The 22,956-nt window shown below is 43.3% G+C and overlaps 1 protein-coding gene across 1 annotated transcript in view; it reads left to right on the forward strand.

The window, feature by feature from the left end:
* The first annotated feature begins 20,851 nt into the window (after nucleotides 1-20,851).
* EFHB (EF-hand domain family member B) overlaps nucleotides 20,852-22,956 on the forward strand; it is a 123,961-nt gene continuing 121,856 nt past the window's right edge. The window contains exon 1 of the mRNA XM_069212069.1: nucleotides 20,852-20,989. Coding sequence (XP_069068170.1) covers nucleotides 20,927-20,989 — 63 coding nt within the window. The 5' untranslated portion in view covers nucleotides 20,852-20,926. The remainder of the gene's footprint in view (nucleotides 20,990-22,956) is intronic.

Here is a 22,956-nt window from a genome sequence, read left to right on the forward strand (position 1 = left end):
GTAAAGCAGGTGTGAGCATCCTCATGAGAGGTGTCTCAGCATTTGTAAGGGGTCGGTTGTTCAAAATTTGCAAAGCATCATACAAATTATCTCTCCACCCCTTCAGTGTCCCATCATTCAGTTTACGCAATTGTTCTTTCAGCAACCCATTCATTCTCTCAATCAGTCCCGCTGCTTGTGGGTAGTAAGGTATGTGAAAAATCCACTCAATATTGCGTTGTGCACAATAGTCCTGCACTAGTCTGCCCTTGAAGTGGCTGGCGTTATCACTTTGAATCTGGAGTGGCACTCCATAGTACAGAATCAACAGATCTAGTGTTTTCAGGGTGCTCTGTTGAGTTGCGCGCTTGCAGGGAAAGGCTATGAGATAACCAGAGTAAGTGTCTACCACAGTGCAGGCATACTGACACCCTCTGCTCACTGGCATTGGTCCAATGTAATCAATCTGCCAAATCTGTCCTGGCAACTTACCTCTACCTAGCTGGCCTCTCACCACCTGTGGGACTGGTCTGTGCTGTGCATGCTGACAAATGGGACATTCAATGACGCTGTTTTAATCAAATCTAGGGGAAGATGCATCCCTCTAATCTCAGCCCACCTGTGAGTAGCCTTTTCTCCAAGATGTCCGCATTTCTGGTGTGCCCATTTAGCCATTCCCACCAAATCAGAACTCTGCGCCTCCACTTCAGCCTCTTGAATCTTGGCTCGATCGTCTGCAAGACAATTGAACCATCGGTCTAATGAATCAGTTGGACAGTGAGCGTCCACATGATAGACAGTCACGGTGCTTTGAGGTAACATTTCCCAGATCTCCTGCCATAACTCCTTCCCCCATACCTCTTTGTTATGGATTTTGTACTGATGTGCATGCCACGTGGGAAGCCAAGTAGCTAACCCATTGGCGGTAGACCAGGAATCTGTATAAATGTGACATTTTCCGGGTAGCTCCTGTTTTAAAGCCTGATACACGGCATAAAGCTCTGCATACTGGCTACTTTTTCCCTGTCCTGTAGTTGTCAAAAGCTTCTTGGTAACAGGATTATAGGACACTGCCTTCCAGTGCCTTTTCGCTCCAACATATTTTGCTGAACCATCTGTGAACCACACATGTTTTTTGTCATCTGCAGACAAGTCTGCGAACGGCTGGCCCCACCCTACTGGGGATTCACACACTGAAGGTACATCATGCAACATTTCGGAATTCTCCACTGGAGCCTGCGCTACCTGCTCATGCAAAACGGCGGTCCCTTTTGGACCCGCTCGTGCCCTGTCCTGGACATACCATTTCCATTTTATAATGCTGGCTTCTTGCGCATGTCCAATTCTATGAGTTTTTGGGGAACTCATCACCCACTGCATGATGGGAATTTCAGGCCTTAAAATCACATTGTGTCCCAGTGTAATTTGCTCAGTATCAACCAGGGCCCAATAGCAGGCCAGCAGCTGCTTCTCAAAGGGAGTATACCGCTCTCCTGCCTCAGGTAACTTCTTTGTCCAAAATCCCAGGGGCACCCTCTTTCTTCCTTGTTTTTGCCATAAACTCCAATTGGCATACTGCCCCTGGACTGTCACATTCAATTCAATGTCTCCCTCTCGAATCGGCCACAAATCCAAAGCATGCTGAATGGCGTCTTTCGCCAATTCAAACGCGCGCTGCTCCTGCTCTCCCCATTCAAACGCATTTTTCTTTCGTGTAACTTTGTACAATGAGGCCAAAATCTGAGACAAATGGGGTATATGTTGTCTCCAATACCCGAATAGTCCAATAAAACTCTGGGCTTCCTTCCGATTTCGCGGTACTGCGAATTCCTTAATCTTTTGTTTCACTTTTGGCAACACTTCTCTGTGTCCCTGATTCCACTGAATGCCCAAAAATTTCACGCTCTGAGACGGTCCCTGCACTTTCTCGGGGTTAATCTCCCACCCTTGATTCTGCAAATGTTCCACCACCCTGTCTAGCTGAATTTGCACCTGTTCTTGCGTCTCTCCCTGCATCATCACGTCATCTATATAGTGGGAAATTTGCACTCCAGGAACCACTGGTACTTCATCCAAATGCTCTGCCACCAGCCGGTGGCAGATAGTGGGGCTATGTAAATACCCCATGGGTAATCTACAGAAGGTGTACTGACGCCCGCCCATTGGAATGCCAGCTGAGGCTGGCTCTCAGTAGCTATTGGTATCGTAAAGAAGGCATTGGCAATGTCAATGGTTGCATACCAAGTCCCACTGTGTTTCTGTATGTTCTCAATCAAGGTAATGGTGTCTGGGACCGCTGCAGTCAGAGGAGGTGTATGTTTATTCAATTGGCGATAATCAATGCAAATCCTCCAACTGTTATCACTTTTACGAACAGGCCAGAGGGCATTATTCCACGCAGTGGTGATGGGAATTATTACCCCGGCCTCTAGTAAATCATGTATAGTCTGGCTAATCTCCTCATGTCCTCCCGGTATTCTGTACTGTTTCATTTGAATCACTTTAGTAGCTTGGGGAAGTGTTACCGGAGGAATCTTCAACAGCCCCACCCTTGCGGCGGCTATTGATATAAATCTTTTGGAACCAAATTGATAACATCCATCTTCCAAATGTAGGGTCATCCCTTTCAAAATGTCAATTCCAATAATGTATTCGGGAATGGGCACAATCAGGACAGTGTATTCTCTCTTTGGAAGTGCCCCTATTTTCATGGGAACCACTATCTGCACTGCCGGGGTTTCTTTTCCGCCCAATCCCGTAATGGTAAAGTACTGTCCCCTGAATTTTCTTGGATTGCCATGAATCAAGGTGGCCTCCGCTCCGGTGTCAACGAGGGCTCGAACTTTTTGAACATTCCCACGTTTCCAATAAATTTCTACTTTGACATGAGGTCTGTTATCTTTGCGAGCCCATCCCTGCACCGGAGTTTGGCCTGTTTCCTAATCTATTTTCACTCTGCGCACATCAGAGTCTGCCCAAGTCAAATCTGGATACAGTTTGCGGTAATTCTCAGGGAACTCCTCCTCCCTGTCTCTGCTTCGCAACCTCTCTGAGCTTACCAGCTCCCTCTCCCACTCTCTTCCTCGAGTTTTCCCAGAACCTGTCAGTTCCCGGTCTCTCTCCCTGCTCCGGGTTCCCTCTGCGCTTCGGTGCTCTTCCTCCCAATTTCCGTCCTCTGGGGATCTCTCTCTACTGTGGGGTTTTCTCCCTCTCTCCCCCTTTTCACTCTCACGCTCCTCCCCTCCTGCTTTTCTCTGGTTCACCACTTTGTTATCCTTCTTGTTCCCTTTCCTACTCCCCTCCTTCTTATCCAAACCGCGTTTGCGGTACATTTCCCACATGTCCTTGGTGCTTATCCCATCAATTTCATTCCTGGTCACCCCATCTCGCATCAAGGCCTGAAACATGTCTCGCCTTGTCACCCTGTTGTTATCAGTACGATTCTCAGACCGTGAATTCCTCTCTGGCTTAGCCCATTCTCCTAAATCACTTAACTCACGCACCGCTTCTACCACCTGAGACAATGGGTTACCTGTCTGATTAATTAACAAAGTCATGATGACATGCTTATATGCAGGAGGAGCAGCCCTAATCAGCCGGTTTCGCACAGACACACTTAAAATTCCATTCATCAAATCATGGGCATTACCCATAAAGATAGCTGTTTTCATCCCTTCTTCCTTCAATCTCTGTACTGCATCTCTCAAAGTATACCAAGGTTTATCATTAGGCGGCCAGTCTGACTCTGTCGGATACTTCTGAGCACACCCTTGCGCCGCTAGCTCTAACAAATTGGTCATGGGACCATTCCCTGGATAGGTTCTAAACTCATTTTGAATAACCGGGTCTGTACTTAACATACAAAGCCTCGGGGCGTCGCCGTGATCCAATTGGACCCCCTGGCCCCCCATATCGTGCACCCGCACCAACCACGTAAGCAATGTTTCCCCAGACCTCTGTCGAAATCTGTCTATCACATCACTTAGTTCTTGCTGTGTATAATCCTCCAGGGCATCCAACATCACCCCTCCAGGATTAGCTGGGCTATGCTGTAACTTTCGCCGATATATGGGCTGCGCACGGACAACATTCCTGCGCTCTGTCTTCTCCTGTCTAACATCTTGGCAGTCATCGCCCCCGGACCCATCTGAAAAATCAGATGTATCCCAGATGTTTCCATCCCAAAATTCAGGGTCAAAGGCTAATCCTGCCTGAGAGATAGCTAAATGCACCTTCTTTTTATTAACTTTCCCTCTTCGTTTCTTGTGTTTATATTTAGCTACGCTAACAGCCGTTCTCTCTGCAACCAGTTGGTACATTTCCAACTTATCACTTAATAATTTATTTTGACAAGCTAGCATGGTAGAGGAATTTCGGGCTTCCACTAACTCCTTTTCCAGCTGCTCGTGGTCTTTTTGTAACTGTAAACATTTTTCATACAACTTTCGGTACGCAGAAAGCAAGATCCAGCCTCGCCTCCCCAACGCACAAACCTCCCTTCCCTTGTCAATCGAAACTTTCCGTAAACAAATGAGAAGATCTTCAGGTTCCACATTTAACATACACGCATCCCAATTTTCACACAAACCAGCACAACGTGACCATTCCTGAGCTAATAGTTTATACGGAGCGATTTCCCACCCCGGTATCTCTATGTCTGGATTTGCTACCTGAGAACCTGCTTTTGAGCTCGCTTTGATCTTATTAAGCATTTTCCCTTTTTTTTTTTTTTCGAATCCTGCAAACGACTACGCCAATTTGTGCTGCTTTACTCTTCAGAATATCAAAACTATGCACTTCAGGATATTTTAAGGCACAATGTAAAGCAATCACTCTCAAACACCTTCGTAAGTAGAATAATCAAGTTTATTTAAGGGGCAAGTTCTCAGCTAGCAAAACCAAACCACACTAATATATATATATATACATCAGGAGAATAACATGAGAATAATGATAAAGATATAAGCACTCTGTGAATAATTGCAAGAGTAAGTGCATATAATACGAGCACACACAATATACCTCAATGCTCAATAGCATGAAAATGACTGCAAGAGTAAGTGCATATTACGCGCGCACACACAATATACTTCAATGCTCAATAGCATGAAAATGACTGCAAGAATAAGTACACATTACGCGCGCACACACAATACACTTAATAAATTGAAAAGCTTCACCGAAAAGAGCGTCTGCATCCCTCCGCCGTACACAAAGCTGGGGAACCCAAATCAGCTGACACAGGGAGCCTCTGTTCGGGACAATCAGTCCTCCTGGCGTTGCGTCCAACCCAGAAGAGAGTTCCTAAACCAGCCCATCTAGGCCCCCAACTTTTATAGTATTTACTAACGCCCAGGAGTCTTTTCTAGAAAAAGACCCCCTCCTTTACAAATTGTGCAATCGGCGGTACCTTGTTCACCCTTCGAGACGTCTCCTCAGAACGGGCCAAGTTCCCAGGAGAGGACTCCAAGGTGAAGCTTGCATTCCTCCTTGTGTACAGGCGCATCCCCCTGTTGTTCTAACTGATAGCTCGTGGAATGTAAATAGCGCCCTTCGTACCAGGCAGATGGAGCGAAGTTGAGCAGAAAAACACCCCACCCTTCAGCTTGCCGAAGCTTGTGGAAAAACACAGAACAGTGCCTTACGCACCGAACCAGACTCGACAAAATGGAGTTGTGAACCAAAATGGAAGCGAAGGCCAATGAAAGCAGAGGCCAATGGTCCACACTCTGCACCACTGTTTTTACCTTGCACGTAGTGCTGCCGCATGCACGTAGTGTATGTAGCAATACATTTACGTAGTGTATGTAGCAATACAACGTGTCACGTGCAACATTGTAAAATTCCTGTGTCTTTTTGACCACACACCACATGCCTTTTGTTCAATTGTTTTCACCTGCACACCACACTATAAAACACCCTCCATTCAGACCATGGTCTTTTTCCATTCCATCACTGCACAGCATTTTTCAGAAGAAAACACACAAAGAAACACAAACACACAAAGAACATACACATATGATTGGCACTGCACCAACATGCACCACATCCACACCATTCACCACAACAACACAAAAGCACACCTACACACATGACAACACCAACCAGAACCAAAAGCTCACACTCACCTAAACATCACAAACCAACAAAACAATAAACATCCAAATATTGACAACAAACATCAGACCCACATGCAACTGCCAAAGACACAAGCACATCACCCACACCAGCTCCTTCTACCTCAACCAGCCAATCCTCTCCACCCCTCCTACCCTTACTCCTCCTTCCCTATTCTTATCTTACCTTGCCTTGACCCCTACCACACCCACTCCCACCCCTCCCAAGAAAAAGCCTTGTGGTGCCTGATATGTGCCCAATAGATACTCTTTCTTGAGGGGGTTACTGCTGGACTGTATGCAGGAGGCGAGTTATGGGCAACAAATCTAGAAGAAAACATTATTTACTGTCATATTTGTGTTACATTGCCAAATTATTGTAGAGGTATTTCATGAATGATTTCTAGAGTATTATTTACACAAAGTTTGTCCTGCCTTGATTTTTCACGTACAATTGATTGTGTTAATCAAATGTTATTGATGTAAAGATGAGATACATAATCTTATTCACATTCATTATAGTAAATACAAAATATTTTTTAAATTTTCTATTCTTAAAGTGCAAACATTAGCAATTATTTTATTGTAATGGATATTGAAAGTTTGGACCAAGCATTCATCCTGGTAATGAACAGTTACACCAAAAAAAAAAAAAAAAAAATTGGTATTGATATATTTAGGTGTTAATACGGGTATATTTCACTCAGTTTCTTAAATGGCAAGATTACAAACACACATATGCATTTCACAAGTATAAAAAATTTACTTGTAGGATATTTTTAGAAAAGCAAGGTTCCAGAGCAAATGTTAAGAGACATTTGAACAGTAAACAAGTAAAATGATGAGCTTACCTTCAATTCCGCCAGCAACGGAGTTGATTTGGTTTGTGGTTGACCAGCAGCAGCACAGGAAGGACTTGGACGATTGGGTTCATGACGGAAAGGGAAAAAAGGTTTGGTTCTACCTTATATCCCTTCGAATCCACCAACTCAGGTCTGGAGGTTTACCCACCCCATTTACGTCAGCGAGAAGGCACATCCTGATTGTGTGGACGGATAAACTGGCTGTGCTCCCTCCGACAGCCGGAGAATCCTGGCAGAGACAGCGGAACACAGACAGACTATCGTCCATAGGTTCACCAACACCTAAATACAGCAGGCAGACCGCCTAGTAGGAGGACAGATTTACTGACGGAAAAGTGACGCTGGGACCAAATTCGGCAAATTAAACAATATATAATTAAATATATAATAATATACAGTATATATTTTTTTTACTTTCAATTTTCATTATATATATATTTTTTTTAAAGTTGAAATAATTGTTTTTATTTAACATTATTTTCTATGGGGCTCTATTTTAAGTCCCTGCCACCATTATTTTCCATGGAATAGTGTTGCAGTTTCAGTGGTTAGCCATGTGTAGTGCTGGACTTACAACTGCTCCTTTTTGGTTGTAGTAACTTTCACTTGAAAATGTAGTTCCACTCCCTGTTCCAGGAGGGGGAGACATGTACGGCTACGCTTTTGAGTAACTTTGCACCTATGAATGGTGTTTAGTCAAATCTGGTAAATTTACTCAAATGTGTAAGAGTAAATCTACATATGTAAATTGCTCACAAGTGTAAGTTAAACCTTTGTGAGTAGCTGTGATAATGTTGTATTCTTCCGATTATATGTGTACTGAAAGTTGTTGAAGCTTTTTTTAGTGCAATTTAGGGTCTCTGTAACTTGGTACCATAGAAGGAGATCGTCATCATCCTTTCAAGTTTCAGATGCCTCAGAGTAAAGAATAATGTTACAGATCACACTGATATCTAATAGTAAGTTGCCTGAACAATAAAGGCATACCTTTCAATTCATCCTTATTTGGAAAGTGTCATCCTCTTCAGCGTCAATTTCAACCTCCCTACAAGTGGAAGGTGTCCCATAGATTTCATTGGGATTACTAGCACTGAAAATGTTTCCATTGCCATTGATTTGAACTGATTCACCCGCCAAAATCACTCAATAGTACCCTTCAAAACTCAAAAGTTTGAGAGTTATGGTAGAGGGGAGAGTAGGAGAGGGGAGTTTGAGGGGAGGAGATTTGACACATTTTTTATCAATGGGGTGCCTTTTTCACTATTCAGCCCTGTAAGTGCCACGTGTCATGGGTTAGTCTAATGCAGGTGTCTCCAACCTTTTCTGTAGCAAGAGATACTTCTGATCAGTGAAAATCATCATAAGCTACCAAACAACTTGTGCATTATTACCAGACACCCCCACACCCAGTTTCCTTGACATTAAGTAGGAGCCACCCCTGCACCAAAGAGCCTTTCGGGGCTGTCATGAAGCCTCCACTCACTTTAGAAGCTTAACCCTGGGATGCTTGTCACTGAGCAGTTTTGTGTATGTGACTCCTTTGACTTTGATCAAAGACTATGGTTTTAAAGGAGATCAGAAATATGCCTTCTTGGGTGGGGAGGAAGGAAGTTAGATAAATGTGTGGTTTTGAATAAAGGATGAATGGCTAGAGAAATGGACGATTCAGCAGTAGAAGGACGGAGAGGAGGATTAAAGATGGATGGAGAAAACAGTGGATAAATGATGGATGACAAAAGAAGGAAGGAAAAAACAAGTAAGGATAGAGAGGAGGAAGAATTAATAAAAGGATGGATGAATACATCGATATCAGGTGACAGAAAGATGGATGGATGGGTGAGTGGATGAATGGCTGGGTGGGTGGGTGGATGGATGGATGAACAAATGTACAGAAAGGATAGAAAGAAAGAAGTAAAACAAGATAGAAAGAGACAGAAAAAAAAATACAGAGGAGGAAGGATGGATATATAGGAAATTCGGAATTCCCTTGGTGAGCATTCCCCCAAGGACCGCGGGGTCTGTTTGTCTCCTCTACTCCTGCCAAACAATTTGGGACATGATTCAAAATAGGGATTGTTTATTTTTTCTGGCTACTCCCATGGTACTTTTCCTTTGCTGGACATGCTCAAAATTGGGCAGATGTCAAGCCAGACCTTGTACAGACCAACCCTCTGTATGATTTAATTTGCAGGCCACCTCCACCAATGCTCTACTGTAGTGGTTCCCAACCTGTGGTCCGGGGAGCCCTGGGGGTCTGCGAAGGCTTCTCAGGGGGTCCGCGACTGCTTTGAAAATTAAATAATATTAACAGATTAGGTCCCCAGCTTTCAGTAATAACTCACTGGAGGGTCCCTGGATTCCATTAATGATTCAGTGGGGGTCCCTGGGTTCCAGTAATGATAAAGTGGGGGTCCACAGCGATCAAAAGGTTGGGAACCACTGCTCTACCGTGCTGGAGGCCCCTCATTCAATTGTAATAGTCACTGTACACCATGTGCGAATAAGGAACGCACCCACCCACCCCCGCTGTTCCACAACATTGCTTGTGCAATAAACCACAGTGCTTCATCTGCTCCAGTATGCTGAACAACACTCTCTTCAAAGTATATATCTCTCGTTTGTTATGTGTTGCATTCCTCCCTCTGCTCTGTTGAGCACTGTATCCCGTCCTGCAGTGTACAAACTAAAGTTCCATAGGGGTGATGTTAGGAGGTAGGTCTGTGGCGCTGCATAAGCACCTGAACTGCTTTGCAGCTGTGTTAAGGTTTTTTTCATGCTGTTAGGTTGCAGTAAAGAGGGTCAGTGTTTTGGAATGTAACTCGTGAAAAGTTCTGCTTTGTTCTACATCAGGTAAACTCTCACTTAGTGTCATGCATAAGGTGTTGAAATGTCACTCTGAACCATCAAAATGTCATAGATAAGCACGCAAGGTGAAGACTTGGAACCTATGAACCCTTAAGATTGACAATAGCCAATAAGGTCGCATAGTTTATTGGTATCTGGTAGCCAACACTTGAACAGTCTGTCAGCATTCCGATTCCTAAAGCAGAACTACATAGTCTTCAGGAAAGGCCTGAGATTTGGCTTGTCCTTAATAATAAGTCATTGCTTTGACTTCCTCCGGAAGTCCAGAGTTTTACGCCTGCCAAAGTCGTAAGGAGCTCCTAAGTCATTTCTTCGACTTCGTCCTATATGCCAGAACCAGGAAGGAGGGTAAGTGAACATTAAATCAAATTAATTCTAGTACATAAAACAGAGGCTCATATTATGCTTAAAACATTCCTTTGCTACTCACCATCAGCAATTAAATTTCATTAATACATATACACTAAATCTCCCAGGAATCTGTTGTGAGCTTTATGACATAGTAAATATAGAAAAAATATATAACATTCAACCAACAATCACCCTTCTCAGTCCCTAACAGCACTAACAAACAGCCTTCTTTTTTGCTGCTCGTTAGTGAGTTAAGTGCCCTTTTGTTTCCATTAGAAATTTTCTGCGGATAGTGTTTCACTTTGCTATTGCCAGTAATTTACTGTGTTATAATTAGTGCCCACAATTTTATGGTATTTATGTTTTTTAATATTTCCTTCCGTATTTATCCATATTTATTTTTGGCCAACATTTTGGTATTTATCAATATTTATTTTGTGTTTTGAGAATAAGTGGAGTCGTAAAATTGTAAATTTCCTCATTTATTTAACTGATAAGCACGCACTCATACTTTGATGCCTTTCACGTTTTAGCAAATTCAGCAGCCAAATATAGCAAAGCACTACACCCACAGGTAAATATCAGCATTTTACTACAAATATATGTTTACATATGTCTGTATTTAGGGAAATCTCAACTTGTTTATTTAACTCCCAGTGCTGTCTGTCTGCTCAGCCATTGTCCTGGAATTCACGAAAGACGGCATGAAGAGTCATTCACAAGAAGCACGATTTTGAATATTTTTCCACTTTTAAAAATAAATACAGACAGGAAATACACCATCGTCTGTCTGTATTTATCCGTAAAAATCAGTAAAAACGGAAAACTGGGATCCTCAGTTATATCTTGTTTTTACATGTCCTGTGGTGTATTTATCAGTGTGTAGCTGCCTTCACAACAGGAGCGATTATGCACATGTCATCGGCACTCGCCTTATGGTACTCTGCCTCTTATTTGGGCAGTGACTTTGGGTACAACTGAACATTACTCATGACATGCTCAAGATTGAACTGCCTTATAGGGCAATCTGCTAATGCACAAAGGGCTGCTCTGACTGGTCAGTGTGTGCGCCATATTTTGGCTGTTTGTGAGCCTGATTGATAGTCCGGCGTGCCATTTTTATGGTTTGGCTGGACAGTTCCGCTGTCGCCAGACAATTATGTCAGCATCAATAGAGAGCACCTTTGCCTCTGACCCCAAGTTGGGAGCCAGGAGTACATGTTTTGATTGAACAGAGGTTGTGTGCTTCCTCAAAGAGAAGTGCTTTCCTTCTATGCAGCTAGCTAAGCTTGAGCTTTCAGGAGCACACACATGTCTTTGTAATACTATTAAAGTGTCTTAAATAACTAGATAATTTATATTGTTTTTCTTTGGCAGCAGCACAGATGGGGGGAGGGAAGTCATTAACCTTCATGGATTTTTAGGTCTGGCTTGCCAGTGCAACTGTCACCTGACCTTTTAACCTTCACCAATAATATTCTACACTCCTTTGCGCCACACAATATGTATCTGTTCCCATGCTATATACTTGTAATGCTTCACGTAACCATATAACATTCCTTTAAAGCCAGACCTATTGGCATCAACAAGGTGTTTTTTTTTTACTGTTGCGTTGCTTTATACTAGCACTGACATTGCCTGCAGCAAGCACAAATGCATACAGTCTCTTATCCCTTGACACAACATCTATTCACAAGTGTCTGAAGCCCTCTCCTGGCTTGTTTTCAGCCTGAGCGGTTACTTTGACATGTCGGACGCTGCAGCAGCTTGCGAGCGCTGCCTAGTGGATTTGGCGCTGCACTGCACTCTCAGGGTAGCGTGAGGTTCTTCTCTTGCTGTGGTGAGTTTGGTGTGAAGCGGAGTTGTTGTCAAGAGCTGCGGTTCTGCTCAGTTAGAGCGCCCGCCCCTTCCCCCCAGCAGCACATCTGGCACAGCACACCCTGTACACGTGAATATCCTTTAGAACTGGCATACATGCCAATAGACTCCCGATCTATGGGGCCAAGTATGGCTGTATCGTGTCTGTCTCCCGCCTAACATTGCCTCGTCCCCAATACAAGTCAATCTATTCTCTCTTTTTTTTAAATGTCCCACTTCCCTCTTCTAAAATGTTGGCATGTATGCAGCGGGTGTGCTTATCTGTGTGCAGGGAAACATTGACTCAGTGCCATTAAGTTTTGAAATGCAGGGATGTTTTTAATCTATGGCTGATTAGACACAGGTATGTGGCTTCTATAGACCAGAATCAGGAGTCAGGGCTCTATTAGGTGCATACAGACGAATGTGGAATAGCTGCGAGTTTCACAGGTTCATTTGTGATGTGCTACTCCAGGCTGGGTTTTTTCCTGTGAATTCTGGGACTTGTAGTCCTGTTTTATAGTGGAATAAACAAGAGTACAAATGCCAAAATTAAAAAAAAAACTGGACTGGGTCAGCACGTCACACATGGGCCTGGGAAACTTGGCAGAACTACCTGCAGCTTTATGTATGTCCTGGGGGTTTCGGTGGATGATACTGTTCAGCAAACCCGCTCAGAAGCCTTGACGCCTTTAATTTAGACCCTGCAGAACTTATTGCAAAATATCCAACTGCCTTTGAGCCCTTCTGGTGGATTCACAGACAGGAACCTGTAACCAGTGGCTCTGGTGATGCTAAAGAAACATGTAAAAAACACAAGAAACATGCACACCCAGAGGCAAAAGCTATTAGTAGGCCCCTTTATGAGGAGCTGTACCCCCAATTCAAGAGGGTGGAAGATTTCTGCGGCGGAGGGCACTGAGGAAGACCTGAAGTGGACCCACTTCACAAGCTCAAGGAGAATTTTGGCATTGGCGGCTTAGGGTCGCGTAATCAGGGCCAGACTGGCCGTACTGGGCTTTGGGCACTTCCCAGGTAGGCTGGAAGGCTGATGGCCGGTTTTGTTACTGAGGGCCACTTATGCAATGGTGCTGCAATACAGGCCCCCATTACCAAAAGCAGCAATCCAGCATAATCCACTCACTCTGGATTCCAGCCTCCAGGGACCAGCCAGTGCTTCACACTTGCATTCAACTGCTGTTTCTGTGGGGGTTGGTCTGACACAATTGCCAGGGCTGCCTTGGATTCCCAGTCCGGCCCTGCACGTGATGATGCTCTTATGGAAAGAGAATGCACCCCTCTGTGATTCTGCCCGCACTGAGTCTATTTCTGCCTTTTCTGGATCGGATACAGACACCGAATCCAGGTGAGATGAATCACTGCAGGTGAAATGTCGAATTGGGACTTCCCAGAGGCACCTAAGAAGATGACAACCCTGGTAGAAGACACCATGGTTTGGGAGATAGCATCATCTCTCAAACCATTGTTCACACTCGGTCGTCTGACTGGGCTCCTTCCAAAGAGGTGGGCCACTTTTTTGATAAAAGACTGAGGAAATCATTAGAGAATGAAACTAGAAACAAGCCGAGAACAGAAACCCTCACCCTACTTGCAAGGATAAGGTAGCAGTGACACCAGAGGTAGATACGAAGCTACTAGCATTCATTTCCCTATGTGCCAGAAAACCCAAGAACGGGAGAGACGAGGCATGGTGCTCAAGCCAGAATAGTCTTTTGGATGTCTGTTGACTATTAGCCAAGATTTGGGACCATGCAGATGAGTTCAAAGAGACCATGTTTTGCCTGACCGTGGTGCAGCACCAAGGTGGCTGTGGCCAATACTGGCAGAACAGAACATTCTTTCTTTTCAGAGGCAGAGGAAGATGAGGCACAAATAATTACACAGGTCAGATGGTCTAAATAATTCTGAAATTTATGTATTCGGTTTGGTTCAATTGATGAAAAGGATATTAGAATGATTAAGTCGGTTCCATGAATAGATGTGACTAAAATATTATACAAATGTAACATACATTATATCACTGTCTAATGTATATATCTTATTGATGGTGTTATTGAAATCCTTATTATATTATATGTATTAATGAGTAGCTCTATTTCTGTATCTTGTAACTTCGAGATGGTCTCCCATGAGAGTGGACTGTATGGGAAGATGCTTAGCAGAGTTCTTGTGTAACTGGTACAAGACTTCCCAGGATGCTGGGACTCTCCAAATGATTCAGGGGTTCCAATTAGAGTTCACAGAATATCTAGGAAATGTAATTGACATGTTGGTCTTGAAAGAGTATCCCCAGCTCATGGGTGTAGATGTCCAAAACTTAAACAAAAAGACACTGTTAGAAATGGGGTCATTGGTGGACAGTCAGGTTACCCCCTGTTCAAGCAAGGACCCTCACTCTAATCAGGGTAAAAGAGAATCACCCTCAGCTAACCCCTGCTTACCCCCTTGGTAGCTTGGCATAGCAGTAAGCTTAACTTCAGAGTGCTAGGTGTCAAGTATTTGTGCCAACACACAAGGTAACTTAATGAAAACACTACAAAATGACACAACAACAGTTTAGAAAAATAGGAAATATTTATCTAAACAAAACAAGACTAAAACGAAAAGAAATCCACCATACACAAGTCAAGTTATCAATAAAAATGCAAAAAGAGTCTTTAAGTAGTTTTAAACACACACTAGTGCTGCTAGCGTGAAATTGTGCCTGGTGCGCGTCAAAAATAACCCTGCACGGGCAGGTGTGTGTCAAAAATAAATATAAAAAATAATGGGAATAGGGAGGATTAAAGGTCCAGTGTATACCCTCCAATGAAAGTGACTATTAAAGCAATACACTGTTCCTAAGAGACCAAGGTGAGCAATGGAAAGTACTCTGGGATCCTAATTAATAGGAGCAAGAGTCCTCACACACCCAAGTGGGTGTCATGCTTCATCATCGGACAAGCTCCTCGTCAGACCGGCACTGCAATGTCTGACGGGCACCACCCAGTGGGGGGCTCTTTGCCGGAGATCTTTTTCTCGATGATGCCTCAATGTCCCGCAAATGAGTAGGGAGGAAGAAACAGGGAGAGTTCAAAGAATGAAATAGAAATAAAATTGGCTCAGGACCCTTGCTAAATGCTAACTTTATTCTGTTTGTGTAGGGTGAAGGCCAAGATTAAAATATCAATAGAGAAAGTGAGATAGAGATGATGCTCAACCACTTTCAAACTATATGTCTAATGGTGGGCGGGTCAGGGAACTGCGAGACCCACCTCAAAATTGGGTCGACATGTTTTGCGTCTCGGTGGTCCAGAGCGGATCCAATGACGCTTCTTCAGGACCTAGTATAAAATAACTTCTCCAATTTTGAAGCTAAGTTAGCTGTTATGTAATTTTGCTGATAGTCAAAAAAAGGTAATCGTCAGTCACTTACACAAGTCTATTGTGACCAAGTGTTTAGTTCCTAATCGTCACCCCTCCCAGATTGAGTAGGGGCTTCATGGGATCACGCGGGCCATAAGCCAGATCAGCACAACATACTTTGTTTAGGGACCTGGTGGAGGGCGGCTCGACCTACCCTTTGGACGCGCATCGATTCTTCAGTCGCGTTTCCTGCGAGCGTCGTTTCTCAGCTGCGGAGCCGGCGGCGCGTCATTTTTTCAGCCTCAGATCGGAGTCGCATCAATCTTTTCTCAGCACGGCGCTCTGTGCATGGATTTCCTTGTCTTTAGGCTGGCAGCTTCTCCTTTCAGGGTCCCAGGAACTGGATGGGCACCAGAGGGCAGAGTAGGAGTCTCTCCAGAGATTCCAGGTGCTGGCAGAGAGAAGTATTTGCTGTCCCTGAGACTTTAAACAACAGTAGGCAAGCTCTAGATCAAGCCCTTGGAGATTTCTTCTCAAGATGGAAGGCACACAAAGTCCAGTCTTTGCCCTCTTACTCTGGCAGAAGCAGCAACTGCAGGATAGCTCCACAAAGCACAGTCACAGGCAGGGCAACTCTTCTTCCTCAGCTATTCAGCTCTTCTCCAGGCAGAGGTTCCTCTCGGTTCCAGAAGTATTTCTAAAGTCTGTGGTTTTGGGTGCCCTTCTTATACCCAATTTCTCCTTTGAAGTAGGCCTACTTCAAAGTAAAGTCTCTCTTGAATGTGAAATCCTGTATTGCCCAGGCCAGGCCCAAGACACTCACCAGGGGGTTGGAGACTGCATTGTGTGAGGGCAGGCACAGCCCTTTCAGGTGTAAGTGACCACTCCTACCCTCCCTCCTAGCACAGATAGCTCATCAGGAAATGCAGACTACACCCCAGCTCCTTTTATGTCACTGTCTAGTGTGAGGTGCAACCAGCCCAACTGTCAAACTGACCCAGACAGGGAATCCACAAACAGGCAGAGTCACAGAAATGATATAAGCAAGAAAATGCTCACTTTCTAAAAGTGGCATTTTCAAACACACAATCTCAAAATCAACTTTACTAAAATATGTATTTTTAATTTTTAAATTGTGAGCTCAGAGACCCAAAACTCCACATGTCCATCTGCTCCCAAAGGGAATCTACACTTTAATTAGATGTAAAGGTAGCCCCCATGTTAACCTATGAGGGGGACAGGCCTTGCAACAGTGAAAAACAAATTTAGCAATATTTCACTGTCAGGACATATAAACCACATTACTATATGTCCTACCTTAACCATACACTGCACCCTGCCCTTGGGGCTACCTAGAGCCTACCTTAGGGGTGTCTGTCATGTAGGAAAAGGGAAGGTCTAGGCCTGGCAAGTGGGTACACTTGCCAAGTCGAATTTACAGTTAAAACTGCACACACAGACACTGCAGTGGCAGGTCTGAGACATGATTACAGAGCTACGTATGTGGGTGGCACAACCAGTGCTGCAGGCCTACTAGCAGCATTTGATTTACAGGCCCTGGGCACCTCTAGTGCACTTTACTATGTACTTACTAGTAGATCAAAGATGCCAATAATGGATAAACCAATTACATACAATTTACAAAGAGAGCATATGTACTTTAGCACTGGTTAGCAGTGGTAAAGTGCTCAGAGTTCAAAAAGCCAACAGCAACAGGTCTGAAAAAAATAGGAGGCAGGAGGCAAAAAGATTGGGGATGGCCCTGCATAAGCAAAAAAGTTCAACAGACACCCTTTTAGAAGGGGATCTGATCATACAGTTTCTTGAGCATTATTTTTCTTGTAGCTAAAAGAATATTAACTGGAAATGTGTTCTATGATACATTTGCAGGTGTTAAATCAGGTGAGAAATGAGATTTCAAGACGGAGGGGATTCACATCCTTTGGGGTGTATTGTGCCAGGGAGACTGGATGACATGTCGAGACCTAAAGGATTTTTATTTAACTTTGCCTATGTGGGAACCTCATTGGTGCTTTCCTAGGTTTGAGTGGGCTGTACGGACCTGGGAGTTTTCTTCTTTATCCTTCAGCTTATTATCAGCTCTGTACTGATTAACAAAACCCCTTGAACTGGTAATGATGTACCTGAGGTCAAAGGAAACCAGAATGATCATCAGTTTAAATAACATGATTATCATGGCATATGGTGGGGCAATGGTTCAAAACCAGACTAAAAGAGCGATACAGTTGCTATAGGATCTAGGCTTTGTCAGTTACTGACAGAAGTCTGTTTTCTTGTACAATTCAGAGGATAGAGTTTCAGGGTTTCGTATTGGATCCTGTCCAAGCAGTGCTCCATCTGCGCTCAAGAAGGTTGAAAGATATTCAAAAGGTGATCAAACAACATCTGCAGTCGCCTGCGATTTCCTTGACATCCTTTGCGCGAATAGTGGGTCTCTTGTCTGCATCAATACAGCAATCTTTCCCTGCCTCCTCATTACAAAGCCCCGCAGAGAATGAAGGTTTGTCATGTGTCCAATGGTTTCCACTAATGCTTATTGGATTCCTTGAACAATGGATACCAAGAAGGAACTGCAATGGTGGCTAAGCCATGTTCAAGTATGGAATGGCAGGGCCTTATTTAGAAAATTATCAGAAGCAGTCATATATTGGTACATCATCTGCATGATTTGGGCAGCTTGATGCGGCCACCTAGTCATGGGAGGGCTGTGGTTAGAACAAACACTTCAGCTGCACATCAAATGTCTAGAATTATTAGCGGAGTCTCTCACTATTGAAAATTTCCCCAAGGACAGTATTCACTGTTGTATTGTTATGGATGGACAATGACTCAGCAGTGAGAAATATCAGTCGCCCTGGGGAAGCTTAGTCCAAAGTTCTAACTGGTGACAGGGTTCAGGCACTTTTGCCTAGAACAGACGATTGTAGTGATTGTGGACTATCGTTAGGGCTATCCATCGTAGCACCAGATTGGCAACTTTTCAACTCCTCCATTACAACCATCCAACAGACTGGAAATTGTATGCAAGGATTGTGCTTCAACTTTCAATTCTCTGGGATGAGTTTGCCTTAGATCTACTTGCATTTAGATTGTTGCAATAGTTTTTTAATTGGAGGCCATATCACAATGCAATAGCAATAGGCATTTTGCTTCAGATATAGGGTCCTCAAACGAATTACGCATTTCTCCCATTTTGTATGATTCTGAAGACAATAATGCAGGTCAGACATCAGGAGGCAGAATTAATCATATTTGTGCCATAGGTGGACAACTCCCGTATGGCACCCAAAACTTCTGGAGTTATCAGTAGACATTCCAGGACTGTTGCCGGTATATGACCAGATGCTGACAATCATGAGTGGAGACTCATCCTTTAGTGTAAGAGGGCACCTTACATCTCATGGCTTGGATGATTTCAGGTCACTGTGGCGCTTCAGAAGCCTTTTGGGCCAGGCTGAAAGTTTTATCGGGATATCATAGGCTCCAGGAACTCTTAGGAGTTAGAAGACTGCATGAGGTACATGATGTAGCTGGTGCCTGGAGATGAGTTTACACCTCTCTTCAGCCTCTTTAGTGCCTATGTTAATTTTCTTGCCAGAATTGGATCAGAAACGCAAAGCATATAGGTTAATAATTACACGACCGCACTTTAGGTAAGCCACGCTTGCATTAATGGGTCTCTGGTAGGAGAGCATTTTTTAATGTACAGATTGGTAAAAGGCATTACACACCAAGTAACTCCTGAACCATGATAAAAGACGCTTTGGAATGTGAATAAGATATTTCAGTTGTTGCAGGCTTGTCAAGACAATTACGATTTGTCACTGAGGCTATTCAAAGGCAGGATGGTTATTTTGATATGGTTAATATCTTGTAAATGAGTGTCAGACGTAAGAGAACTGAATCTACAGGGACAATCATCTACTGGTTACTTCTGCCAGTTCAGCAGAAGAAAGACGAGCTTCAATCTGGTTAGTTACCCCGTGCTTCCATCAAAGCTTAAACTGTGTGTGGTAAGACATCTTATAAAAAAATAGTCAAGGCAGCCTGTATTAAGGTAGTGAGTGTAAAGAAGCTGTTTTTGTATTTGAAACCTCTAAATCAAGCGGTTGCATCATCTTCCATGACTCAATGGGTAAAATGGGTAACGTACAAGCAGGCATAGACATTGAACATTTTAGTGCCCATAATACAGGAGGGCCTATTACAATGAAGGCATTGCAAGCGGGTATGCACTTAGAAGATATTCTCACAGCTGAGAACTGGTCAAGAGGTTCAGTTTTTAAGCAATTCTATTTTAAGCCCATTGAAGGTCCTGGGGTGTATGTTGTGAGATAGCTTTACCTGTCACATAATAGAATTAAACGTTTCTGGACCACATTAAAGAAAGTATAGATTCTATTAGTGACACTGAAGCAAGTATTGTTCCACCCATTGGAAAAAGGAAATCTGTACAGACAGACCACCTTCAAAGTATAACATTGTTAATTTACTCAAGCTAATATTTACTTCATACTATGCAGTTGTAAATGATGTGTTACTATGTGTTTCATACAGATGGTACTGCCTAGTTGTCTTTGTTGATTGGCAGCCCTCACTCCCCAGAGTTTTTACAATTGCTGATTTCTTCTTAGGAAAAGTTCAGAGGATGGAGTGAATGATGGGGTTGAGGTACCCTTCAGGTTTCACTGGATATTTCCGTTGGAGGTTTTAAGTCCAGAATTGCGTGAATAAGATAGGATGGGCTTCTGAACCAGCAAGGATGCTGATCATCTGACTGTTGTATATTGTGCTCTGTTTACTGTGTTGTGATGCTCCACAGTCTCGTGGGAGGTGTAGCGCATATACATTGTTAACATTTCTTTGCTGCTGCTAGCGAGTAGAAAGGAAAAGTTTAAGCAATCTCGTATAATGCCACTTGCCTTCGTTTATAGAATATATACTTTCTTTAACCCTGTGCAGAAAATTGTAATTCTCATCTACAATGGCCTCTCCTTCGAGAATGACAGACTCCAAGCGTCATAGGCGAAAGGTCACAACGATTCGCACAACCATTTTACACGATGAAATTTAGGAATATTGTGTATACATTTAGCTTGGCTGTCATTTGTAAACCTATTTTTTTTAATCCAGTGTAATACCTACCCGAACTATAGTACTATAAATACACCATCGATTGGAAGAACGTACTCGATCATAAATAATAGTTTTTAAATAAAATTGTTTAAAGCGATCAAACTTAAATTTTAGTTTGACATATTTCTGATGGTTTCAATTCTTCCAGTTTATTTTCTTTTTGTGAGTATATTTTCCTCTTTGAGATGCGGAAAAGTCTTACACTTTCATCATGGCCGCCCGCTTCGCACTACCCGGAAGAGCACCTGTCGTGGCACCCGGCGTAGTCCGTCGTCTGTGTATGTGTACGGTTGCTAGGCGACGGCGACGCCGACCTTGCCTGAGCCGAGCGCCTTGTACCGGGACGGGGTCCGCCGCTATCAAGGGGTCACCATGATCGAGCGGAGGCCGCGCTACTGCGGGCTCTTCGTTGACCGGTCCCCGCATATCGTGGCGGTGAGTGAGCGAGAGAGTGCGCCATCAGGGACAGCCCTGCGCCGGTGTGTGTGAATGCTAGGGTATGACCAGTGCTTCATTTGTAAATAAAGACGTGCCGGTGCTCAAAGCCTTCCTGTTAAACACGCGGCTGCTGCAGTTAAACGTGCGAGCACAGAATAGTGAGGCAAGGTAATAATAAAGCCATCTCGAGCCTCTTTAATCCATTTACAGCCACTCCCTGCCCCTTCAGCTCACTCTTGCAGCTTTCTGCTTTCTCCCTTTGTGACGCTTTTTCATTTTTCTCTTCTCCCATCTTTCCCTATATGTTTGTTTAGGTCACAGTATGTGTTTGAGGCAGAAAAATAAGTGCGGGCGCACTAGAAACCACTGTCTCTAATTAAGCACTGGGTATGACCCCCCCCCCCCAAGACTCCAATCTAACTGATGGCCGGAAAACATCCTCTTTTTAATTTCAGCACATCACTTTTATTTTGTGTTTTGCTCTCCACGCTTTCTGAGAAATGCTTATAGCTTAAAAGTGGCAAACATTTGTAATGTGTATTTAATACTCAAGAAACAGAACTTCCCCAGGTCTATGCACTGTTCCGCCTTTATTTAATAGAAAATAAGTCTTTCTAATTTCTATGGCACAAACTCAACCCTCGATGATATAGGTCCTCTGGCAGAAAATGTTTTATTTTTAGTGCATTTTTATATGTGAGTGCATCCTTTGTAATTACCTGCGTGCATATTATTGATACCCCAGTATTCGCACCTTTTCATAAACCATATCCCTTACAATTCCCAATATGTACCCATATCCAGGGGTGGAATTAGAAAAGAAAAATCATAATTTAGATACCAAGGTGTGGCAAAGGAAAGGGGTGTGGAGTTACAGGGGCGGAGCTTGAAAAACAGCCTGACAGTCAACTTGTACATTAATTTAAAAAACAAATTCTGCTGCAAAGAAATGGGCATCAGGGACATTGACGACAGTAAATCTGTTCCAAATTATCTAATTGGACATAAAGAGACTGCATTAAAAAAATATTAAGACACCTGCTGCACAAGTTTTTGTGTGTCCCGCAATTATGAAGGGATTATAATAGTGTAAGATAATAGTGGTTAATGCTGTTCTGGTATAATTCTGTGTTTTGGCCAGTCACAGTTTTGACTCATAAAGTACCCTGGGTGGTTAATGAGCACCGCTGCAAAGCACATTGTGTAACATGTAGATCACAGATTTGTGTTTTCTGTAGGTAGGTAAGTGAGCTACATCTTTAAACTGAGATCATTTTGTTACTTTCTGTTCATAAGTTGCAAGACTTCTAATATAGCACAGTGATCTGTTTACTGCCATCAAGGAATTGAATGCCATCTGTAAATCATGGGTTTAGATAATTACAGTGGTTCCCAAACTTGTTAGAGCCATGACCCCATTTTTAGAACAACAAACTTTCGCGACCTACCTAGCTTTAATGGACATGAGGTGGGCCATTTGTAATGTAACTAAACCATCGTGTGGTAGCGCACAGTCATTTACAGACAGCATATTTTCAATTGAAATGGCTACTCAATTTGCACAGACATACAATTTTATTGATAAAACTGTATCACACACAAATGATAATGTGTAATAATCAGATTTCAGTAAATATTTATCACTTGTGCACCATCAAATAAGGGGACGATTTGCTTTGATCCTATTAAAATCTTTGTTTCAATTACACATCTGAATTAGAAAGCCTTGCTTCATTTTTGCTTTTCTAATTGCTGAATGTGCAGGGGTGGAGGAGAAGCTGAAAGCAGAAAAAAAGGGATAATAAAAGTGTTTTATTATCCCTTTATTTTTCCGCTTTTGTAGGGTGGGGCGGGACCAGCCTCCTCCACGTCAACAAGTGTGTGATGCCTAACTGTCTCACTGAGGCTCTGCTAACCAGAACCTCAGTGGTTATGCTCTCTCTGCTTTTCAAATTTGTCACTAA

Source organism: Pleurodeles waltl, chromosome 10 (assembly GCF_031143425.1).
Source record: "Pleurodeles waltl isolate 20211129_DDA chromosome 10, aPleWal1.hap1.20221129, whole genome shotgun sequence".
Classification (NCBI taxonomy): Eukaryota; Metazoa; Chordata; class Amphibia; order Caudata; family Salamandridae; genus Pleurodeles; species Pleurodeles waltl.